At 43.3% G+C, this 25,287-nt stretch overlaps 2 protein-coding genes across 5 annotated transcripts; both read left to right on the forward strand.

The window, feature by feature from the left end:
* The first annotated feature begins 847 nt into the window (after positions 1-847).
* On the forward strand, positions 848-23,099 carry LOC120037162 (thymidine phosphorylase-like). Of its 3 annotated transcripts, XM_038983333.1 has the most exons (12): positions 848-960; positions 1,268-1,329; positions 1,763-1,861; positions 2,291-2,467; positions 3,266-3,468; positions 3,609-3,707; positions 4,157-4,286; positions 4,371-4,489; positions 4,690-4,852; positions 21,378-21,605; positions 21,738-21,878; positions 22,037-23,099. In XM_038983333.1, exons 4-12 carry the CDS (start codon positions 2,329-2,331, stop codon positions 22,174-22,176), a joined length of 1,362 nt encoding a protein of 453 aa, XP_038839261.1. In that variant the 5' UTR covers positions 848-960; positions 1,268-1,329; positions 1,763-1,861; positions 2,291-2,328; the 3' UTR covers positions 22,177-23,099. The 3 variants fall into 3 exon arrangements, with proteins under 3 accessions (XP_038839261.1, XP_038839263.1, XP_038839262.1); XM_038983335.1 differs by lacking the exon at positions 1,268-1,329 and having other exon boundaries at positions 942-960; XM_038983334.1 differs by lacking the exons at positions 848-960; positions 1,268-1,329 and adding an exon at positions 1,583-1,601.
* Positions 12,180-20,514, forward strand: LOC120037163. 2 transcript variants are annotated; one of them, XM_038983336.1, is made up of 8 exons: positions 12,180-14,228; positions 15,199-15,262; positions 15,592-15,690; positions 15,794-15,937; positions 16,155-16,275; positions 16,364-16,435; positions 19,494-19,565; positions 20,089-20,514. In XM_038983336.1, the coding sequence occupies exons 4-8, from the start codon at positions 15,794-15,796 to the stop codon at positions 20,292-20,294; spliced, it is 615 nt and encodes a 204-aa protein (XP_038839264.1). In that variant the 5' UTR covers positions 12,180-14,228; positions 15,199-15,262; positions 15,592-15,690; the 3' UTR covers positions 20,295-20,514. The 2 variants fall into 2 exon arrangements, with proteins under 2 accessions (XP_038839264.1, XP_038839265.1); XM_038983337.1 differs by having other exon boundaries at positions 12,180-15,690.
* Positions 23,100-25,287: the final 2,188 nt, after the last annotated feature.

Below are 25,287 nucleotides of genomic sequence, written 5' to 3' on the forward strand. Positions count from 1 at the left end.
AGACCAGGGTCAGATGTAAGGATCAGGGAGGGTACAGGTAGAGGAAGACAGGTATAGACCAGGGTCAGATGTAAGGATCAGGGAGGGTACAGGTAGAGGAAGACAGGTATAGACCAGGGTCAGATGTAAGGATCAGGGAGGGTACAGGTAGAGGAAGACAGATATAGACCAGGGTCAGATGTAAGGATCAGGGAGGGTACAGGTAGAGGAAGACAGGTATAGACCAGGGTCAGATGTAAGGATCAGGGAGGGTACAGGTAGAGGAAGACAGGTATAGACCAGGGTCAGATGTAAGGATCAGGGAGGGTACAGGTAGAGGAAGACAGGTATAGACCAGGGTCAGATGTAAGGATCAGGGAGGGTACAGGTAGAGGAAGACAGGTATAGACCAGGGTCAGATGTAAGGATCAGGGAGGGTACAGGTAGAGGAAGACAGGTATAGACCAGGGTCAGATGTAAGGATCAGGGAGGGTACAGGTAGAGGAAGACAGGTATAGACCAGGGTCAGATGTAAGGATCAGGGAGGGTACAGGTAGAGGAAGACAGGTATAGACCAGGGTCAGATGTAAGGATCAGGGAGGGTACAGGTAGAGGAAGACAGGTAAAGATTGATGATAATGGATAGAGTTAATATACTGGATTATAGGTTTGATGTGAAGGGGGTGAGGGTAAGGGGAGGGGTGAGGGTAAGAAGAAGAGTGAGGGTAAGGGGAGGGGTGAGGGTATTGGGATGAGGGGATGTGGTAGGGTCAGATGTATTCAGGTCAAAATGACTGTTTCCCTTTCTGATTCGTGGTGAGTTGTGACCACTGTAGTAGTTAATGACTAACTGACCCACTCCACCACTCACACCCATTGGCCACTAGTCGATCCAGACAGACAGACAGAGAGGGGTATTTGACCGGTGTGTTGTCAAGGTTGGAAGACACGACAGTGCTCAGGAGCCGCGTTCCGGTGCAGGTAGGAAACTCTGAAGTTTTGAAAACCTTAATAGACACATGTAGAATAGAAGAGGAGGAAGGGAAGCACTGCTGAGGAACACAATAGTAGAATTTGGTAGACAGAAGGTGCTCTTTGGTAAAAGGGGTAAATTGGTCATCAAAAAGAAAGGAGGACCAAGGCACTCTTCATACAATTAATTAAAATGCCTTTATTTGTATGGCATGTTCAATGAAAATAAAGTTTTAAAACTCAGACGCAATTTCGGCTGCATGGCCTTCCTCAGGAAGTACAAAGAAATGATAATACAATGTCCTCTTTTGAACAGATTTTTCCAATCAGCCCTGATTTGAAGAGGGAGTGGTTACAGAATTCATTGGACAACACCTAGTAAGCAATACTATACACATTAAAAAGTGAAATACTGTAGATATGTTATCAACACATTTAACTCAAAGCTAGAATCCTCAGAACGCCTAGAAAGGAAGTTCTAACATTAAATATGACTGGGCAAAGTGCCAAGAATAGGAGAGACATCTATTTCCATAGTACACTAGATCACTGCAAACGTGGACAATAACGGTCCAAACATAGCTGAGGGCAACAGTGCAAAATGTCCACTAGATGGCAGAAATGAGACCTATCACCACCCGACAGGAAAGGTGAGAAATCCATGATATGGGCAGTTGACTCTGAGAGAGAAAGACAATAGTTGAACAGTTTTGAACAAATTAATTTCTTCCAAAATTAAGGAGAAGCAAGAGAGAAATAGATCAAGAAAGAGAGATTATTATTGTTTTTATTATTATATATTTTTTTTCAGTTTCGTTTTTCTGGCAAATCCAGCTGGCTAGTTCAGCCAACAGAAACGCCCTGCTCAAACAGACTTTCCAACACAACACTAGAACTCTTCTAAGTCAAGGTAAGATTTTGGTTTTACAAATTTATTGCCACTGGGGCCCACTTGTGTAACTGTTAATTAACTGACTGTTACACTAACGTTACTGCATGATTGTAGCAGGTTTACTAACGCGTTAGTTCTATTAACTATGCTGACGATGTGTGCCGTTACTTTAGCTAATATGGTAACAAAGATGTAGGTTTTTTGTAGAGGTTTGGCTTGGAAATGTTGTTTTGCCTGGTCACATACAGCTGATGTGTTGTACATTGAAGTCCACAAGCAAAGGGAGAGAAGGAACGCAACGTGGCAGTTATGAGAGTGAACTCTATTTACACGTGATCAGGGGTGTATTCATTCTGCATATTCTGTTGAAACATACACAGACACACAATAGTTTAGTGATTTAAAACAATCCCTCGTGTACTTTCCTCTCCTACTTGTCACATGCAGCTGTGTGTCAGTCCACTGTGTATCAGTCAGCTGCAGGGATGGCACACCAGGAGCAGAGCACAGCCACTTTCCCCGAGCACATCCGCAAGAAACGGAACGGTGAACAGCTGAGCGCTGGGGAGATCCGAGACTTCGTACAGGGTGTCAAGGACAAGACCATCCAAGAGAGTCAGATTGGTACACACACACACACACACACACACACACACACACACACACACACACACACACACACACACACACACACACACACACACACACACACACACACACACACACACACCATCCAGCGATGTGCAGGTAGATCACAGAGTCACAGTGGGTGAGATGCCAGACAAGGCAGATGGTAGACCATAGGTCTGCAGAGAGGAAGACCCCCACACACTTTAGACTGAGTATCAATAGTCAAGCTCAGGCCAAAACCTGCACTCTACAGTTGAAATTCTCATCTGATGTGTGTGTGTGTGTGTGTGTGTGTGTGTGTGTGTGTGCATGTGTGTGTGCGCGTGTGTGCCTGTGTGTGTGAGTGCGTGTCTGCGTGTCTGCGTGTGTGTATGTGTATGTGTATGTGTCTGTCTGTGTGTGTGTGTGTGTGTGTGTGTGTGTGTGTGTGTGTGTGTGTGTGTGTGTGTGTGTGTGTGTGTGTGTGTGTGTGTGTGTGTGTGTGTGTGTGTGCGTGTGAGTGCGTGCGTGCGTGCGTGTCTGCATGTGTGTATGTGTGTGTGTTTTTCCTAGCCACCGTGCTTCTACACCTGCATTGCTTGCTGTTTGGGGTTTTAGGCTGGGTTTCTGTACAGCACTTCGAGATATTAGCTGATGTACGAAGGGCTATATAAAATAAACTTGATTGATTGATTCATTGTGTGTGTGTGTGTGTGTGTGTGTGTGTGTGTGTGTGTGTGTGTGTGTGTGTGTGTGTGTGTGTGTGTGTGTGTGTGTGTGTGTGTGTGTGTGTGTGTGTGTGTGTGTGTATAGGAGCCATGCTGATGGCAATCTGGCTGCAGGGAATGGTAGCGGAGGAGACTCACGCACTGACGAAGGAGATGATGCTGTCAGGGGAAGTGATGTCATGGCCGGCAGAGTGGGAGGGGCTAATGGTGGATAAACACTCGACGGGTGGAGTGGGGGACAAGATCAGCCTGGTGCTGGCTCCTGCTCTGGCTGCCTGCGGCTGCAAGGTACCTGCCTGGATCCACCTGTGTGTGTGTGTGTGTGTGTTTCTTTGTGTGTGTGTGTGTGTGTGTGTTTCTTTGTGTGTGTGTATGTGTTTCTGTGTGTGTGTGTGTGTGTGTGTGACTATCAGAAGCTGTGTCCATAGGTACCCATGATAAGTGGCAGAGGTCTGGCGCACACAGGCGGCACGCTGGACAAACTGGAGTCCATCCCTGGTTATAACGTCTATCAGTCAGTACAACAGGTACTCTCTCTCTCTCTCTCTCTCTCTCTGTCTCTGTCTCTGTCTCTGTCTCTCTCTCTGCCTCTCTCTCTCTCTCTCTCTCTCTCTCTCTCTCTCTCTCTCTCTCTCTCTCTCTGTCTCTGTCTCTGTCTCTCTCTCTGCCTCTCTCTCTCTCTCTCTCTCTCTCTCTCTCTCTCTCTCTCTCTGTCTCTCTCTCTCTCTCTCTCTCGCTCTCTCTCTCTCTGCCTCTCTCTCTCTCTGTCTCTCTCTCTCTCTCTCTCTCTCTCTCTGTCTCTGTCTCTCTCTCTCTCTCTCTCTCTCTCTCGCTCTGCCTCTCTCTCTCTCTCTCTCTCTCTGTCTCTCTCTCTCTCTCTCTCTCTCTCTCTCTCTCTCTCTCTCTCTCTCTCTCTCTCTCTCTCTCTCTGTCTCTCTCAAGTTATTAACGTGTGATATTGTGGCACCATCCTCAGCTGCATCGAATCCTGGAGGAGGTTGGCTGTTGCATTGTAGGACAGACAGATAACCTGGTGCCTGCTGACAAGGTCATGTACGCTCTGAGAGACGTTACGTCTACAGTCGACAGCCTCCCACTCATCACAGGTCTGCCAACAACAACAACAGCAAACTGGACTACCTTTCAAAGTAGAGAAATGAACATGTGAATAGTGTGTGTGTCCTCTCCAGGCTCTATCATCTCTAAGAAGGGTGCTGAGTCTCTGAGTGCGTTGGTTCTGGATGTGAAGTTTGGGAATGCAGCTCTCTACAAAGACCTGGGCAGTGCCAAGTCACTGGCCCAGTCCATGGTAACCCTAACACTGACACCTGACCTTTACCCCATTCTTGTTTCAATGTCTGGAGGGTTTTCACTCCTGCCTTGTACTTGATTGATCAAATAAGGTTGTTGATTTAGTTAGGAACTCACCTGGTTGTCAAGTGTGGAATAGAAAGGACATAACAAAAAGCAGACCCCTGACCCTTACCGTGACCCCATTCTCTCCTGCAGGTGACAGTTGGGAACAGTTTGGGGATCCGTACGGGGGCGGTGCTTAGTCGTATGAACTGTCCTATTGGTCGCTGTGTGGGGAACACTCTGGAAGTGATGGAGTCCCTGGAGTGTCTAAAGGGGAGGGGCCCTGACGACATACTGGAGCTGGTCACAAGTCTGGGTGAGGAATACACACAGACACACAGACACACAAACTCAGTGAATTGGTTCCTTTGGACCAAAACCAAGCAGAACAAGACCTAGTTAGAATGTCAGTGCTGCTCGGGCTTAGCTACAGTCTAAACACAGAAGCTGTGGAAGTTCCAAGTCATTCTTAAGTCATTACCTTCAAATTCAAGTCAATCTTCTGTGTGTGTGTGTGTGTGTGTGTGTGTGTGTGTGTGTGTGTGTGTGTGTGTTCTCGTTTTTGAGATCGTATTAGGACCTCAACTTATATAAACACCTTCCATATTAGGACCTTTGACCAAGTTAGGTCCAAAACCATGGTCTCAACTAGGGAAACCATTGGAATAGCCTGCAAATAGCATGCTAATATGCCTGGTTTGAAAATCACACAAAACTGTCAGGGTCCTAAGAAGGGGGTATTTTTGTAAGCCACCTGGTGGTAACATACCATACTGCAGCGTATCAAAACAAATCAAATCAAATGTTCTTGTCACACACACACACACACACAGTCTTGTATTTGTAACCATTTTAGGACACATTGTAGTAATATCTAACAAGTAATCTAGCAATTCAACAACAACCGTTCCAGAACAACTACCTAATACACACAAATCAAGTAAAGGGATGGAATAGAATATATACATATAAATATATGGATGAGTAATGACCGAGCGGCATAGGCAAGATGCCATATATGGTATAACATACCGTATATAAAGACACATGGTTAGCAGATGTTATTGTGGCGAACGCTGTAAATCAGTCAGTTCTTAACGTAAAGACTTGAAACTCAGGATTCTGTAAAAGCCTACCCCAATGAGGATATGTGTTTATTTTCAGCTTCCTGTGACAACCGGAAGTGCCTTGAATTGGGGTCATAGGGGCTGTTTCAAAGGGTTAAAAAGGTCACATCTTTCTAAAATGTCATGTGTGTGATTAGGCAACCCTCATGAACCGGTACATATTATAAAAACAGATTTTTATCTGGTTTTTTTGGCTCTTTTTGGAGGACTTACAAGTTCCACCTAGGTAGTGCTATGTATCCATGTATAGTCTGAATTTAATATATTTCCAGATTATGGTTTGGGGCCATATACAGAGCCACATATGTGAAGAGCAGCTGTCTCTGACGTTTTTGGGGAACGATATTGACATCCAGAAAGGTCTTAGCACAAGGCCCAAAACGAAGCCTGACCTAAATGTGAGGTGCTTTTGGGTGACAGCGGCAGAACCGTTGAGGCTAGAAGCACAATTCAATCACAGGAACCTTCCCAAGGTCCTCCCGATCTGTGCAAGCCTAACCTTGACAGTGTGGAATTAACCCTTAACAGTGAAAACAGGGTGTTTTCTTCTAACAGTTTACATTGACATCTCTCCCCATAGGAATACATTGCCTGCTGCCCTAAATTCAACCTGATGCCTATGTGGGTTATGATTGCCATCTCAAGCTGTCTTCAATGACAATCCATCAGGCCACTATGAGGATTACCTGTGTTGAGTTTAAGCTTCCTAGAGCAACCGGAAGTGGTTAAATTACCCTAAAAGTGGTTTTGATATACCCAACCTGCAGTTTGTATAAACACTGAGTTCAACCCTCTGTAAATCAGTCAGTTCTTAACGTAAAGACTTGAAACTCAGGATTCTGTAAAAGCCTACCCCAATGAGGATATGTGTTTATTTTCAGCTTCCTGTGACAACCGGAAGTGCCTTGAATTGGGGTCATAGGGGCTGTTTCAAAGGGTTAAAAAGGTCACATCTTTCTAAAATGTCATGTGTGTGATTAGGCAACCCTCATGAACCGGTACATATTATAAAAACAGATTTTTATCCGTTTTTTTTGGCTCTTTTTGGAGGACTTACAAGTTCCACCTAGGTAGTGCTATGTATCCATGTATAGTCTGAATTTAATATATTTCCAGATTATGGTTGGGGGCCATATACAGAGCCACATATGTGAAGAGCAGCTGTCTCTGACGTTTTTGGGGAACGATATTGACATCCAGAAAGGTCTTAGCACAAGGCCCAAAACGAAGCCTGACCTAAATGTGAGGTGCTTTTGGGTGACAGCGGCAGAACCGTTGAGGCTAGAAGCACAATTCAATCACAGGAACCTTCCCAAGGTCCTCCCGATCTGTGCAAGCCTAACCTTGACAGTGTGGAATTAACCCTTAACAGTGAAAACAGGGTGTTTTCTTCTAACAGTTTACATTGACATCTCTCCCCATAGGAATACATTGCCTGCTGCCCTAAATTCAACCTGATGCCTATGTGGGTTATGATTGCCATCTCAAGCTGTCTTCAATGACAATCCATCAGGCCACTATGAGGATTACCTGTGTTGAGTTTAAGCTTCCTAGAGCAACCGGAAGTGGTTAAATTACCCTAAAAGTGGTTTTGATATACCCAACCTGCAGTTTGTATAAACACTGAGTTCAACCCTCTGTAAATCAGTCAGTTCTTAACGTAAAGACTTGAAACTCAGGATTCTGTAAAAGCCTACCCCAATGAGGATATGTGTTTATTTTCAGCTTCCTGTGACAACCGGAAGTGCCTTGAATTGGGGTCATAGGGGCTGTTTCAAAGGGTTAAAAAGGTCACATCTTTCTAAAATGTCATGTGTGTGATTAGGCAACCCTCATGAACCGGTACATATTATAAAAACAGATTTTTATCCGTTTTTTTTGGCTCTTTTTGGAGGACTTACAAGTTCCACCTAGGTAGTGCTATGTATCCATGTATAGTCTGAATTTAATATATTTCCAGATTATGGTTGGGGGCCATATACAGAGCCACATATGTGAAGAGCAGCTGTCTCTGACGTTTTTGGGGAACGATATTGACATCCAGAAAGGTCTTAGCACAAGGCCCAAAACGAAGCCTGACCTAAATGTGAGGTGCTTTTGGGTGACAGCGGCAGAACCGTTGAGGCTAGAAGCACAATTCAATCACAGGAACCTTCCCAAGGTCCTCCCGATCTGTGCAAGCCTAACCTTGACAGTGTGGAATTAACCCTTAACAGTGAAAACAGGGTGTTTTCTTCTAACAGTTTACATTGACATCTCTCCCCATAGGAATACATTGCCTGCTGCCCTAAATTCAACCTGATGCCTATGTGGGTTATGATTGCCATCTCAAGCTGTCTTCAATGACAATCCATCAGGCCACTATGAGGATTACCTGTGTTGAGTTTAAGCTTCCTAGAGCAACCGGAAGTGGTTAAATTACCCTAAAAGTGGTTTTGATATACCCAACCTGCAGTTTGTATAAACACTGAGTTCAACCCTCTGTAAATCAGTCAGTTCTTAACGTAAAGACTTGAAACTCAGGATTCTGTAAAAGCCTACCCCAATGAGGATATGTGTTTATTTTCAGCTTCCTGTGACAACCGGAAGTGCCTTGAATTGGGGTCATAGGGGCTGTTTCAAAGGGTTAAAAAGGTCACATCTTTCTAAAATGTCATGTGTGCGATTAGGCAACCCTCATGAACTGGTACATATTATAAAAACAGATTTTTATCCGTTTTTTTTGGCCCTTTTTGGAACGTTTACAAATTCTATCTAACTAAGGGTATTCGTACATTTCTAGTCTTCAAAGCTATTGAGGGGATTTGTCTAGGGGGTCATAGCTTAAACATGTCTATGGCAATGAGGGGAGATGCGTATGTGAGTCTCGAGCTAATCAGACCATTGATATAAGAAGGCTTGCCCCTGGACACTTGTAACTTAACTGGGTGGCACAACGTGGCACCCCCGACATCATACTTGAATACTGAGCCAATAGCAGCATCTATATATTAGAAATGGCCTTAGGCCCCGTAAAGTTCATAAACGAGATGGGCGTGGCCACCCTACCTTCATACTTGAGGCTTTAGCCAACCGCAAAATAGATATACAGTACCAGTCAAATGTTTGGACACACATACTCATTCAAGGGATTCTATATTTTTACTATTTTCTACATTGTAGAATAATATTGTAGACATCAAAACTATGAAATAACACATATGGAATCACATAGTAACCAAAAAAGTGTTAAACAAATAAAAATATATTTGAGATTTGACATTATTTTAAGTAAACACCCTTTGCCTTGATGACAGCTTCGCACACTCTTGGCACTCTCTTCGCACACTCTTGACAGCTTCATAAGGTAGTCACCTGGAATGCATTTCAATTAACAGGTGTGCCTTGTTAAAAGTACATTTGTGGAATTTCTTTCTTTCTTAATGCGTTTGAGCCAATCAGTTGTGTTGTGACAAGGTAGGGGTGGTATACAGAAGATAGCTCTATTTGGTAAAATACCAAGTCCCTATTATGGCAAGAACAGCGCAAGTAAGGAAACAGAGACAACAGTCCATCATTACTTTAAGGCATGAAGGTCAGTCAATGAGGAAAATGTCAATAACTTTTTAAAAGTTTCTTCAAGTGCAGTCACAAAAACCATCAAGCGCTATAATTAAACTGGCTCTCATGAGGACCGCCACAGGAAAGGAAGAACCAGAGTTACCTCTGCTGCAGAGGATGAGTTCATTAGAGTTACCAGCCTCAGATTGCAGCCCAAATAAATGCTTCCCAGAGTTCAAGTAACATCAACTGTTCAGAGGAGAATGCGTGAATCAGGCCTTCATGGCCGAATTGCTGCAAAGAAACCACTACTAAAGGACACCAAAAATAAGAAGAGACTTGTTTGGCCCAAGAAACTCTAGCAATGGACATTAGACCGGTGGAAATCTGTCCTTTGGTCTGATGAGTCCAAATTTGAAATGTTTGGGTCCAACTGTGTCTTTGTGAGACGCAGAGCAGGTGAACGGATTATCTATGCATGTGTGGTTCCCACCGTGAAGCATGGAGAAGGAGGTGTGGTGGTGCTTTGCTGGTGACACTGTCAGAGATTTATTTAGAATTTAAGGCACACTTAACCAGCATGGCTACCACAGCATTCTGCAGCGATACACCATCCCATCTTGTCTGCGCTTAGTGGGGATATCATTTATTTTTCAAAAGGACAATGACCCAAAACTCACCTCCAGGCTGTGTAAGGGCTATTTGACCAAGGAGAGTGATGGAGTGCTGCATCAGATGACCTGGCCTACACAATCAGCCGACCTCAACCCAATTGAGATGGTTTGGGATGAGTTGGACCGTAGAGTGAAGGAAAAGCAACCAACAAGTACTCAGCATATGTGAGAACTCCTTCAAGACTGCTGGAAAAGCATTCCAGGTGAAGCTGGGTGAGAGAATGCCAAGAGTGTGCAAAGCTGTCATCAAGGCAAAGGGTTTGAAGAATCTCAAATATAAAATATATTTTGAGTTGTTTAACACTTTTTTGGTTACAACATGATTCCATATGTATTATTCTCAGTTTTGATGTTTTCACTATTATTCTACAATGTAGAAAATAGTAAAAATAAAGAAAAACCCTTAAATGAGTTTGTGTGTCCAAACTTTTGACTGGTACTGTATATTAGAGTTGGCTTTAGGCACTTAAAGTCACAGATCTAGGATCAGTTGACCTCCACATAATGTTAACATGAGCCACTAATATCTTACTTCAGTATTGTCTATAGCAGTTTCTTCATTAAGACTTATATTTGGCCTTAATATACACTGCTCAAAAAAATAAAGGGAACACTTAAACAACACAATGTAACTCCAAGTCAATCACACTTCTGTGAAATCAAACTGTCCACTTAGGAAGCAACACTGATTGACAATAAATTTCACATGCTGTTGTGCAAATGGAATAGACAACAGGTGGAAATTATAGGCAATTAGCAAGACACCCCCAATAAAGGAGTGGTTCTGCTGGTGGTGACCACAGACCACTTCTCAGTTCCTATGCTTCCTGGGTGATGTTTTGTTCACTTTTGAATGCTGGCGGTGCTTTCACTCTAGTGGTAGCATGAGACGGAGTCTACAACCCACACAAGTGGCTCAGGTAGTGCAGCTCATCCAGGATGGCACATCAATGCGAGCTGTGGCAAGGAGGTTTGCTGTGTCTGTCAGCGTAGTGTCCAGAGCATGGAGGCGCTACCAGGAGACAGGCCAGTACATCAGGAGACGTGGAGGAGGCCGTAGGAGGGCAACAACCCAGCAGCAGGACCGCTACCTCCGCCTTTGTGCAAGGAGGAGTAGGAGGAGCACTGCCAGAGCCCTGCAAAATGACCTCCAGCAGGCCACAAATGTGCATGTGTCTGCTCAAACGGTCAGAAACAGACTCCATGAGGGTGGTATGAGGGCCCGACGTCCACAGGTGGGGGTTGTGCTTACAGCCCAACACCGTGCAGGACGTTTGGCATTTGCCAGAGAACACCAAGATTGGCAAATTTGCCACTGGCGCCCAGTGCTCTTCACAGATGAAAGCAGGTTCACACTGAGCACATGTGACAGACGTGACAGAGTCTGGAGACGCCGTGGAGAACGTTCTGCTGCCTGCAACATCCTCCAGCATGACCGGTTTGGCGGTGGGTCAGTCATGGTGTGGGGTGGCATTTCTTTGGGGGGCTGCACAGCCCTCCATGTGCTCGCCAGAGGTAGCCTGACTGCCATTAGGTACCGAGATGAGATCCTCAGACCCCTTGTGAGACCATATGCTGGTGCGGTTGGCCCTGGGTTCCTCCTAATGCAAGACAATGCTAGACCTCATGTGGCTGGAGTGTGTCAGCAGTTCCTGCAAGAGGAAGGCATTGATGCTATGGACTGGCCCACCCGTTCCCCAGACCTGAATCCAATTGAGCACATCTGGGACATCATGTCTCGCTCCATCTACCAACACCACGTTGCACCACAGACTGTCCAGGAGTTGGCGGATGCTTTAGTCCAGGTCTGGGAGGAGATCCCTCAGGAGACCATCCGCCACCTCATCAGGAGCATGCCCAGGCGTTGTAGGAAGGTCATACAGGCACGTGGAGGCCACACACACTGCTGAGCCTCATTTTGACTTGTTTTAAGGACATTACATCAAAGTTGGATCAGCCTGTAGTGTGGTTTTCCACTTTAATTTTGAGTGTGACTCCAAATCCAGACCTCCATGGGTTGATAAATTTGATTTCCATTGACCATTTTTGTGTGATTTTGTTGTCAGCACATTTAACTATGTAAAGAAAACAGTATTTAATAAGAATATTTAATTCATTCAGATCTAGGATGTGTTATTTTAGTGTTCCCTTTATTTCTTTGAGCAGTGTATATGACTTTGTGGTTGTGGGTGGATTTCAACTGCTGGCTGGAATTCTCACTCAACTGTACCACTAATATGAACCTGTTCTACAGACTCTTGTAGACTACTATGCACTGAAAAACAGTTAATATGTTACAAATCAAAGCTTAACATTGAAATTTGTGATTTCAAATGATTAAGTTAAATTCAGATAGGCATGTTATGTGCTCTCTAACACAAACATAAAATGTGTTGTTATTGCTGTAGACCTTTTAACAGATCTAGGAGCAGTTGACCTCCACAGAATGTTAACATTAGCCACTAATATCTGACTTCAGTACAGTCTATAGCTGTTTGTTCATTAATACTTATATGTGGCCTTAATATACAGCATATGACCTGGTAAAGGAGAGGGGGATGGGAGGCTGCTCAATGATTGGCTGTAGTGTAGGGTGTGTCATACAATGTATCAAAATTTCAACTGCTGGCTGGAATTTTCACTCAACTGTACCACTAATATGAACCTGTTCTACAGACTCTTGTAGACTACTATGCACTGAAAAACAGTTAATGTTACAAATCAAAGCTTAACATTGAAATATGTGATTTCAAATGATTAAGTTAAATTCAGATAGGCATGTTATGTGCTCTCTAACACAAACATAAAATGTGTTGTTGTTGCTGTAGACCTTTTAACAGATCTAGTTGACCTCCACAGAATGTGCACATTAGCCACTAATATCTGACATCAGTATAGTTTATAGAGGTGTATCTGTCTGTCTGTGTCTTTCAGTTTCTATTTAGACTACATCAAATATGAAGAAGCTGTGCAGCCACACCATGTTCAACATGTTACCTAATTAGCTAGCTAGCTGACAATCTGGTTGACCTGTAGCATATAAACATTTGTTGGCACAGAAAGAAAGGGGATATGAAAAATGATTGATCAAATTCCTCCTGCCACTATCTGACTGGGTTAATAACTTAATATTAAGTTAATATGGACCCATTGTCTTAGACTTGAACTCTTGGACCAAACAGTGGGACTCTGATTTCAGCCATAGGGACTTGTGACTCGACTCCTGACTCCAACATTGGTGACTTTGACTCAACTCAGAGTAGCCATAGGGTCTTGTGAATTGACTCTGACTTTTGTGACTCAACTACAACACTACTGCCATTGCATGGCTACTACTACTGCTTCAACTACCAATTCTAGCAAGTTGTACCCCAGGTTGGGTACACTTTTCTGCTGCTCCCTCAAAAGCATTAAGCAGACATTTTGATTATACCTCCCTCCCCATAACTCTCTGTTGTTAATATCAGTAGGCTGTTTGAGTGGTCTGTGGGCAGGTAATTCATCTGATTGCTGATGGGTTAGGTTGCTAGATCGAATATTAACCTGCCATAAGCTACTTTTGTGTCAGCAAGTCTCCCCAGTGAAAAATGTACATATCCACCACTCCATCTCTCATGTACAGACCATTCAAGTAGCTGCACTTAACACCTCACTGATACTGATTGTGTAAGCTACAAACCCAAATTGTCTAAGGAAATGTGGCTAACAGTAATAACATTGCAGACATATTCAGAAATCTGGGCTGATGGAATCATTGTTATGCATATCTACTGGCCATAATTTCCGCTTGAGGTCCTGCCCCTCCCCCACTGCAAAGTGCACAAAAGTACCAAACTATCAAAGGTTTTATAGGTCAACACAGTCCCCCCCCTCCCCTGTCCTTTGTATATTATTTATATATACTTGTGTTCCCATATGTACTTCCTGTATTGATTTGTTGTTAATAAAAATATAATAATAATAAAAGATACACAGTTCCCCCTCCCCCATGTTGCAGCATAAATCTCTGCCCAAGGTTGCCATGTACACTATTTTGTGGTTTATTGATGTACTTTTAAAACTTTGCGGCAGGTGAAAGGTTTTGGTCGCTAGGTGGAAGTTGTTATACTACTTCTATATTGCAACGTTACCAACATGGCATTTTTAAAAAATCATTAATTTCCCTGTATTCTGCTAAAATTGTGCTAGTGAAGGTGGGTTTTGAAGTCTGGTTTTGAGCAGACTCCTAGAAATTTGAAATTGACCTGGCAAGCCTGTCCCTGCCTGAGCGTGATCACCACTGAAGTAGCTGTGCAGCACGTGTTTTAAGGAAGAGGAGGATGGTTGCAGATGTTTGCATTCATGCAAGAAGGTAAGCTATTAACTAAACTGTTAACCAATATTTTAGCTAAAATTGTATTTGGTGTATTGACAAGCAATGCATGTTCTCGTTGTCTTTATTTTTAATGAATTAATGTCAGTCATGTATGTCTTTCGGTGGAATCCAACATGCATTGACATGTCTGAAAGCCGCATTGTGTCAGATATACTGCGTCATGACAGATTGAAATTGGCAGGTTTATCCAAACAATTCATTAATGCGCAATTGTTACTTTGCATGTTTCTACCTTATAGTTATTTGTGGCTTGCTAACGGTTAGTGTGCTAGCTAACTGTTAGCGTGCTAGCTAACGGTTAGCGTGCTAGCTAACGGTTAGCGTGCTAGCTAACGGTTAGCATGCTACCCATGCTAGTTAAAAAATAATAATATGCTAGCTATGGTTGCAAGCTAGCTAATAAGTTTAGCATAATTGGTAAACGTGTCTTTGATTCAGAATACATGATTGTGGTTAACAATGTTACATGCATTGGAAAATAATATTGCTATAGTGTAACAAGCTAGCAAGAAAAGCCAGTTCCTTTTCATCTATTTTGTCAAGTTATAAGCCTGTATGTGTGTTAAAATATTTAAACCCCCTCATTAAATTCATGTATTGAAGTTGCGCCCGTTTTTTATAGCCCTTTCTTACCCAAATACCGTTTTTTACATTGAAATAATTCAGATGAAAATAAGAAATATGTTAAACTAATTAAGAAATAAGTGACCAGATTTTTTTTATTGAAAACCATGGACATTAGTTTGGGTGGGGGGAGGGGCGTGGTGCGGTTCCTAGTTCTTTTTTTTTTTGCACATAAAAGAGTGAAACACCACAACAAGAATAAGGGTTGTGGAAAGTGTCAATTTTGGTAGGACTGTGACAATTCACTGTCTTGAAAAATACATACATACAATACATACATATATTGGCAGATTCTTTAACCAAATCCCTATTTCTTACACAGATTTTTTAAGATCTAAAACATAATGGAAGATAAGAGTCCAGGAACCTACAAAGTAACCAATGCGGTATGTTTTCTGATTTGCCTAGTATTTAGAGTACGCTTGCCTTGCTTTAGCCAAACCACTCATACTGATTCTCTTTTAGTCCATCCATAAAAACAGATTCAGCTTTAGTTGCATGCAGGAACTTGCATAATGTGCTTATGTTATGCTTATACTTGCTTTTTTACCTTGAAAGTAGTTTAAAAAAACAGAAATTGTAATAGATGTTTGTTGGACCTCTATTAGTCAATGATAACAGTCATTGGTGTCCCCCAGCCCATCCCCTGTTGTGTGCCGAGCAATCTTGTCATTCTATTAAGTCTCAACTATTCTTTTTGTCTTCCTTTACAAAGGCACTGCAGAGGCTAAGAAGGCGCATGTAAAATCTAAAGAAGCATAGTTCAACTTGTGAGGCCAGATTTGAAAAGGAAAAGATAAATCCCGAAGCGCAGGTTTGTCAGTTGTTTAGAATGAGGATACTGGGGATGGTTGAATCGTTATCATATCCTATTGCCTAATTTGCACATGACTAATATCATTTTATTGTATCCTTAGATGTCAGACACCGAGGCTGCCAGTACCTCTGAGGCTGCCAGTACCTCTGAGGCTGCCAGTACCTCTGAGGCTGCCAGTACTTCTGGGTCGATAGTCAATGTGTTGGATGATGCACCACCGTTGATCAGAACAGACAGTATATACGTAAGTTAAAGTGTCATTCAACACCAGCACATACTGTAAGTTCTTGTGAATCAGCTTTGTAAATCAAAGATGGGCAAGTGTGCACTTTCATCCCATATTCATAGTATTATAACATAAACAAGTAGAGGAGCACAGTCGTAACTAATCAAAATGTGCCGGTGTCCAAATACTTTGTCATCTGTCTAGTTATCCAATATAATTTTTTTCTTCAATACAGTTGACCAAAGCTATGCTTGGATACAAGACTGATGACTCAATAACCAGCATTGGCAACAGTGTAGATGGTTATGTCCCAGGATCATCAGAGGAAGGCAATTTTTATGAAGAAAATCTGACAGGTATGTCTATACTTTACATACACATGGACCTATTCTTAATTACAATGTCCTGTTTGAAAATTACATGTTTTCCACTGATGTTTTCCAGGAGAGATGTCAGTGATTCGGGCCAAAAAGCCAATGACCAAGGGAAAGCTGGGGCAAAAGAGAGACTCACACGGTAAGCATGTTTCCTGCTGCCTTCAGTCAGTGTAAGTCTGATGGCCTTGAGATAGAAGCTGTTTTTCAGTCCCAGCTTTGATGCACCTGTACTGACCTCGCCTTCTGGATGATAGTGGGGTGAACAGGCAGTGGCTCGGGTGGTTGTTGTCCTTGATGGTCTTTTTGGCCTTTCTGTGACATCGGGTGGTGTAGTTGTCCATGAGGGCAGGTAGTTTGCCCCCGGTGATGCGTTGTGCAGACCTCACTACCCTCTGGAGAGCCTTACGGTTGTGGGCGGAGCAGTTGCCGTACCAGGCGGTGATACAGCCCGACAGGATGCTCTCGATTGTGCATCTGTAAAAGTTTGTGAGTGTTTTTGGTGACAAGCCAAATTTCTTCAGCCTCCTGAGGTTGTTTTGTTGATGTTGAGTGTGAGGTTATTTTCCTGACACCACACTCCGAGGGCCCTCACCTCCTCCCTGTAGGCCGTCTCATCGTTGTTGGTAATCAAGCCTACCACTGTAGTGTCGTCTGCAAACTTGATGATTGAGTTGGAGGAGTGCATGGCCACGCAGTCATGGGTGAACAGGGAGTACAGGAGAGAGCTGAGAACGCACCCTTGTGGGGACCCAGTGTTGAGGATCAGCGGGGTGGAGATGTTTCCTACCCTCACCGCCTGGGGGTGGCCCGTCAGGAAGTCGAGGTCCCAGTTGCACAGGGCGGTGGGTCTCGAGCTTAATGACGAGTTTGGAGGGTACTATGGTGTTAAATGCTGAGCTGTAATCGATGAACAACATTCTTACATAGGTATTCCTCTTGTCCAGATGGGTTAGGGCAGTGTGATTGCGATTGCGTTGTCTGTGGACCTATTGGTGCGGTAAGCAAATTCGAGTGGGTCTAGGTGTCAGGTAGGGTGGAGGTGATATGGTCCTTGACTAGTCTCTCAAAGCACTTCATGATGACGGAGGTGAGTGCTACGGGGTGCTAGTCATTTAGCTCAGTTACCTTAGCTTTCTTGGGAACATGAACAATGGTGGCCTTCTTGAAGCATGTGGGCACAGCAGGCTGGGATAAGGATTGATTGAATATGTCTGTAAACACACCAGCCAGCTGGTCTGCGCATGCTCTGAGGACGCGGCTAGGAATGCCGTCTGGGCCAGCAGCCTTGTGAGGGTTAACACGTTTAAATGTTTTACTCACGTTGGCTGCAGTGAAGGAGAGCCCGCAGGTTTTGGTAGCGGGCCGTGTCAGTGGCACTGTATTGTCCTCAAAGCAAGCAAAGAAGTTGTTTAGTTTGTCTGGGAGCAAGACATCGGTGTCCGCAACGGGGCTGGTTTTCTTTTTGTAATCCGTGATTGACTGTAGACCCTGCCACATACGTCTTGTGTCTGAGCCGTTGAATTGCGACTCTACTCTGTCTCTATACTGACGCTTAGCTTGTTTGATTGCCTTGCCTAGGGAATAGCTACACTGTTTGTGTTCGGTCATGTTTCCGGTCGCCTTGCCATGATTAAAAGCAGTGGTTCGCGCTTTCAAGTTTTGCGCGAATGCTGCCATCAATCCACGGTTTCTGGTTGGGGAAGGTTTTAATAGTCACCGTGGGTACAACATCACTGATGCACTTTCAAATAAACTCGATCCCAGTCCACGTGACCGAAGCAATCTTGAAACGTGGAATCAGATTGGTCGGACCAGCGTTGAACAGACCTGAGCACAGGCGTTTCCTGTTTTAGTTTCTGTCTATAGGCTGGGAGCAACAAAATGGAGTCGTGGTCAGATTTGCGAAAGGAGGGCGAGGGAGGGCTTTGTATACGTCGCAGAAGTTAGAGTAGCAATGAACCAGAATCATGCCAGCCCGGGTCACGCATTCCATATGCTGATAAAATTTAGGGAGCTTGTTTTCAGATTAGCCTCGCTAAAATCCCCATCTACAATAAAAGCAGCCTCAGGATATGTGGTTTCCAGTTTACATAGAGTCCAATGAAGTTCTTTCAGGGCCGTTGAGGTATCTTCTTGGGGGGGATATACACGGCTGTGATTATAATCGAAGAGATTTCTCTAGGTAGATAATGCGGCCGGCATTTGATTGTGAGGAATTCTAGGTCAGGTGAGTAAAAGGACTTGAGTTTCCTGTATGTTGTTATGATCACACCCCGAATTGTTAATCATAAGGCATACACCCCCGCCCTTCTTCTTACCAGAGAGATGTTTGTTTCTGAGATGCGTGAAGAAACCGGGTGACTCTACGTACTCTGATAACGTATCCCGAGTGAGCCATGTTTCCGTGAAACAGAGAATGTTACTATCTCTGATGTCTCTCTGGAAGGCAACCCTTGCTCGAATTTCGTCTACCTTGATGTCAAGAGATTGGACATTGGCGAGTAGTATACTCGTGAGATGTGGGCGATGTGCCCGTCTACAGAGCCTGACCAGAAGACCGCGCCATCTGCCATCTGTGGCGCCGTTGTTTTGGGTCACCTACTGGGATCTGATGCATTGCCCTGGGTGATAGTCGAAACAGAGGATCCGCTTTGGGAAAGTCATATTCCTGGACTTAATGTTGGTAGTTGACGTTGCTCTTATATCCAGTAGTTCTTCCCGGCTGTATGTAATAAAACTTAAGATTTCCTGGGGTATCAATGTAAGAAATAACACATTAAAAAACAAAATACTGCATAGTTTCCTAAGAACGCGAAGCGAGGCGACCATCTCTGTCGGTGCCATAAGTATTCTGGCCGTACTGTGCTGGTCCAGATCTGTTTTGTCTTCATCAGTTAGTGTATTTCCAACCATGCCAGCACAGAACGGTTCAGTTTGGATTGTACAGTGGTGTGAAAAAGGTTAGGATGGAGTCTGCCTTCATTTCAGCATGGTATTGTGCTTTCCCCTCTCAATACATGGCTGTATCTGTAGGGTTTGGGTGGCTGTAGCCGTCCCTCTCATACCATATTCAATAGGCTTGAATGGCACAGCTGTTATAAACCTGCATTTTGAGTTTTTCCAACAGTTATCGCTTATGGATTGGTTGATAGGTTGGATTGGGTGAAACTGACATGATTTCCACTGATGTTTTCCAGGAGAGATGTCAGCGATTCGGGCCAAACAGCCAATGACCAAGGGAAAGCTGGGACAAAGGAGAGGCTCACACAGTAAGCATGTTTCCTGCTGCCTTCAGTCAGTGCGTTTTCACTCTGTAGTGTCAGCTTATGGTACTGTGCTGGTCCAGATCAATCCTGTTTTCATCAGTTAGTGTATTTCCAACCATGCCAGCACAGAACGGTTCAGTTTGGATTGGACACAAGTCAAGACGTTAGATCTGAACTAGTGTGTCAGGATAGATGATAACACAGAAGGATTACCACACTTTACATTGTTTTTCCTGGGTGAGGGAACTTAATTTAATAAGTATTGCTTTTATTAGAAGGATTACATTGCAAACCTTTTGATGGGCTTAGATTTCATACAGATTGACTCTGCCTTGATGTCAGCATTGCACATTCTTCTCTCACATCCTTCTCTATGTAGTTATTTAGTTGGGATTGTTAGTTTAACCTCAACACTCTCTGCAGATACAGCTGCAACCTGGTAGAGTTAATACAGAGATGAACACATACTGTATTGTACTCAACCTTTATTTAATGTAGTCATTCATAATGTCATCTCTTTCCAAAGGTGCCAAAGGAACAAAAAGGTTTTGGTCGACAATAGAGGTGGATGCAGTTGAAGATTCCTTGATGAATTTTATCCGAATGGGAAAAAGGCCTGGAAAACAAGACTGTGAGAAATGCATTGCTGCTTCTCCCCAAGCGCTAGTAAACAGGGACTGGAGAGCAGTAAAGTTCTATGTACACAACAAAATAGTTGCAGATCAGAGATAATAAGTGTATAAGATGCTTCTATCTTGGTGTACCTCTGAGGATTTAATGGGACTTACTTGACTTAAGCTCATAGGCAGTTGATGAATGTCCTCCATCTCACTCTGTTTGGGGGAAGTTTTCCCAGGTGGGTTGTTCACTTTTGGAGTGACTAAGGTCTCAAGAATACAAAGCCTGCTGACTTTGAATGTTACAGAAAAATAAAATACATTTTTCTAAACTATTAATCTGTTACTTGGATATAATGACTCCATTACTGAAATGGTTGTTCCAGTTTAAATACTTTACAGTAGAACTACACTACAGTAGAACTACACTACAGTAGAACTACACTACAGTAGAACTACACTACAGCCGTTGAGTTGCCATCCGTGTTGCATCATTGTGGCATTCTACATGCAATATTTTCAGTCATAAAATAGAATGAATGCATCAAATATCGATGTAATAAATGTATCACTAGTCACTTTAAACAATGCCACTTTATATAATGTTTACATACCCTGCATTACTCATCTCATATGTATATACTGTACTCTATACCATCTACTGCATCTTGCCTATGCCGTTCGGCCATCGCTCATTCATATATTTATATGCACATATTCGTATTCATTCCTTTACACTTGTGTGTAAAAGGTAGTTGTTGTGAAATTGTTACATTACTTGTTAGATATTACTGCACGGTCGGAACTAGAAGCACAAGCAATGCGCTACACTCGCATTAACGTCTGCTAACCATGTGTATTTGACCAATTTGATTTGATTTGATTTGCAATGTGCGGTCTCAAGTAGGTGGTAAAATTACAAGTGATCTTTTTTCAAGAAGTCAGCAACTTTCGGTGATTTCCTCATATTAGATTTTTTTTCTAGCTCATGAGTGTAATTTCTGTGCTTCTATGATGTCTGGAAAGCAGGGTCCTAAAAAGGTATGTAAATGTGAGGAGTCCTAAATTGGTTAGAAATGCAAGACTGTGTGTGTGTGTGTGTGTGTGTGTGTGTGTGTGTGTATGTGTGTGTGTGTGTGTGTGTGTGTGTGTGTGTGTGTGTGTGTGTGTGTGTGTGTGTGTGTGTGTGTGTGTGTAGGTGGGCTGCTGTTGTGGATGATTGGCCGTGCAGGGAGCCTGGAGGAGGGTAAAAAGGTGATCTCTAAAACCCTGCAGAATGGTGCAGCCCTGGAAAAGTTCCAGAACATGATGATTGGTCAGGGAGTAACCAGTCAGATCGCTGCATCACTCTGTTCAACCAACGCAGACTACTACAGCATCCTGAGAAGGGCAAACTACCAGCCAGAACTGGAGACAGAGGGCCTCGGTAACACACACACACACACACACACACACACACACACACACACACACACACACACACACACACACACACACACACACACACAGATGCACTCACACGTATACACTTCATGACTTTGTCTTTTGGTGTCTGCAGGGACAGTGCTGGACATAGATGGCATGGTCATTGCTCAGGTGCTGCACAGGTTGGGGGCGGGACGTTCGAAGGCCGGAGACCCTGTCAATCACAGCGTGGGGGCGGAGCTTCTGGTGTCTTTGGGACAGAAGGTGGAGAAAGGTGAGAACTGTCTGACCCTGTGTGTGTGTGTGTGTGTGTGTGTGTGTGTGTGTGTGTGTGTGTGTGTGTGTGTGTGTGTGTGTGTGTGTGTTAGGGTGTGAGGGGTGTCGGGGTCGGTGTCACCCTGTTCTGACTCGACCTTTGCCCTCTGACCCCAGGGCAGCCATGGCTGCGTGTCCACTACGAGACTCCAGCGCTGAGTGCAGAGCAGAGACTCAGTCTACAAGGGGCGCTGACACTGGGGACCGCCGACCAGCTACACACACAGCCACTAGTGGCAGAAATCATACTGCCATAGTGACACAAATCCACTCTATGTTAAAGCTTGATTGGGAGATGACCTGCTTTTGGGAATCTCAGTGTTTCATTTTTAAAGGATGTATAGATCAGAACTAAAGGCCTGTGTCTCCTGCTCTTCACTCTCAAAGTCCTCTCTGAACCACCCATATAAAGTCACATGATTCTGTGGAGACTGAATAGATGTTAACCGTTTCCAGGAACTGTGTGAGGGGATTTTCTGTTAAACCTTACTAATGCTTGTGTACTAAAATATCCTTCTTTAAGCCTCGGCATTGGGCTTGAGATGGTTAAAGAAACTAACTCATATAAGATATAAAAGTGTGTGTGTGCACATTAATAGAGGCCCGTTCTAACTCGTCTGGGTGTGTAGAATGACCCCATGATGTCTGGGAGATCAGCCAAGACTTGACAGAAACTGACTGGTTCCTCTTCAGTTAACTGGAGACAGAGTAAATGTTATATCCTGCACACCAATGATTGAGCTATTGTTCTGTCTGGAGCCTGTTTCTGGGCGAAAGATTCATGTTTTGTGTGTGTGTGTGTGTGACCAGGACGACCATACATCATCTGGGCCGACAGTCAAAGGCGCTAGCTTGCCCAACTTGGGGGGAACCGTTGAGCTACTGTTAGAGGAAGTATGTCAGGAGTGACTTCTTGTCTTCCTGGCCCATATTGTCCTCACTCAGTTGCGACATACTGAGGAAACATTTTTACCCAGTTGTCCCCCCCTCACTCACACACATACACATACATTGGGTCACGTGTTTTGCAGATGCTTGCATGGGGTAGCTTGACTATATAAACACTCCTGTACTCTGTGTACAGGAGGCTCTCACTCCATCTCACCTGTGTGGGCGGGGCGACCAGCCTCCATATTATAATAGGAATTTTAATAAAAGTAATACATTGATTGATTATTGATTTTGTCTCCTCATTATTAGTTAAAGGTATAATTTCCACCACACCTGTCATGAAGGTCAAAGTTCATCCAGGACTGTTATCCAGAAACACACACAGTAAGCCAAGACAAATGTTGATCTACAGCTGACTGTGTTATATCAGTTTCACTGACAGTTTCATTAGTGTGTGTGGGGATTTTCCTTTTTGGTTTGTCTCAGCATGAACTCAACAGATTCTTCCAAAACAACAATGATACTGCTTTCCACGTTGCTTTTAAATATGAATACACATGTCCACACATCTCTATTATAATAAAATATAAGAACAAAATGTTTGGCCCGTATGGCCCTAACAACCTAGTAACTTTAATATTATGCAAACATTTGGTGGCACAGAAAGAAAGGAGATATTACTGCACTGTTGGAGCTAGGAACACAAGTATTTCACTACTCACTCACATACACATATCTGCATGTGACCAATAAAATGTAGTTTGATTTGATTTGTAAAGGATATCATAAAGGCCCAATGTAGGCTACATCTCAATCAATATAAAAATGTATTGAAAATGAAATACAGAAATCAAATTTACATAAGCATTCAAACCCCTGAGTCAATACTTTGTAGAGGCACCTTTGGCAGCGATTACAGATTTGCGTCGTCTTGGGTTTGTCTGTATCAGCTTTGCTCATCTGGATTTGGGGGTTTTCTCCCATTCTTCCTTTTCTCAAGCTCTGTTAAATCTGTTAAAAAAAACAGCAATCTTCAAGTCCTTCATTCCACAGCTTTTCAATGGGATTCAAGTCTGGGCTTTGGCTGGGCCACTCAAGGACTTTCACATTTTTGTTCTGAAGTCATTCCAGCATTGCTTTGCCTGTATGTTTGGGGTCATTGTCCTGTTGGAACGTAAATCGTTGCCTCAGTCTAAAGTCGTTTGCACTCTGAAGCAGGTCATTATCAAGGATTTGCCTGTATTTGGATCCATTCATTGTTCCCTCTATCCTTGCCAGTCTCCCAGTCCATGCCGCTGAAAAGCATCCCCATAGCATGATGCTGCCAACGCGCTTCACTGTAGGGATGGTGTTAGACGGGTGATGAGCTGTGCCTGGTTTTCTCAACATGGTCTCAGAGCATTTCGTATTCTTTTGTGTGTATATAAACCAAAACACTCCATTTACTATGATATGTTACGTTTCGTACGGTATCTGAATTTGTGGATCTCCATTATCCATTTGAATTTACAATTCGTACGATATGTTTGAAATTTGTTAAACGTATCATATGTCACGAATTACAATTTGTTGTTGCTAACAGCTAGGTGGCTAACGCTAACTAGCTCTAGGGGTTAAGGTTAGTGGAAGGGTTAGCTAAAAGGGTTAGGGGAAGGGTTAGCTAACTTGATAAGTAGTTCCAACGTAGCTAAAAAGTAGTTACAATGTTGCTAATTAGCTAAAATGCTAAAGTTTTCTGTGATGAGATTCAAACACTCAACCTTGGGGTTGCTAGAAGTTCGTGTAATACGCCCACTCATCCACCCCGACCAACCACCCTGCTTTAGTTTTTGCCTTAACTTCTTTGGGCTGCAAGCCCGAAGCCGGGCACAATATCACAACAGCCACTTCAAGTGCAGGGCGCGAAATTCAAAATATATTCTTTAGAAATATTTAACTTTCACACATTAACCTGTCTGGCACCGGGGTTCCGCTAGCGGAACTCCTCCCACATTCCACTGAAAAGGCAGAGCGCGAAATTCAAAAAATATTTTTGAGAAATATTTAACTTTCACACATTAACAAGTCCAATACAGCAAATGAAAGATAAACATCTTGTGAATCCAACCAACATGTCCGATTTTTAAAATGTTTTACAGCGAAAACAGCACGTATATTTATGTTAGCTCACCACCAAATACAAAAAAGGACAGACATTTTTCACAGCACAGGTAGCATGCACAAAGCCAACCTAACTAACCAAGAACCAACCAAACTAACCAAGAAACAACTTCATCAGATGACAGTCTTATAACATGTTATTCAATAAATCTATGTTTTGTTCGAAAAATTTGCATATTTGAGCTATAAATCAGTTTTACATTGCAGCTACCATCACAGCTACCGTCAGAAATAGCACCGAAGCAGCCAGAGTAATTACAGACACCAACGTCAAATACCTAAATACTCATCATAAAACATTTCTGAAAAATACATGT

This window comes from Salvelinus namaycush, unplaced genomic scaffold, assembly GCF_016432855.1.
Source record: "Salvelinus namaycush isolate Seneca unplaced genomic scaffold, SaNama_1.0 Scaffold1595, whole genome shotgun sequence".
Classification (NCBI taxonomy): Eukaryota; Metazoa; Chordata; class Actinopteri; order Salmoniformes; family Salmonidae; genus Salvelinus; species Salvelinus namaycush.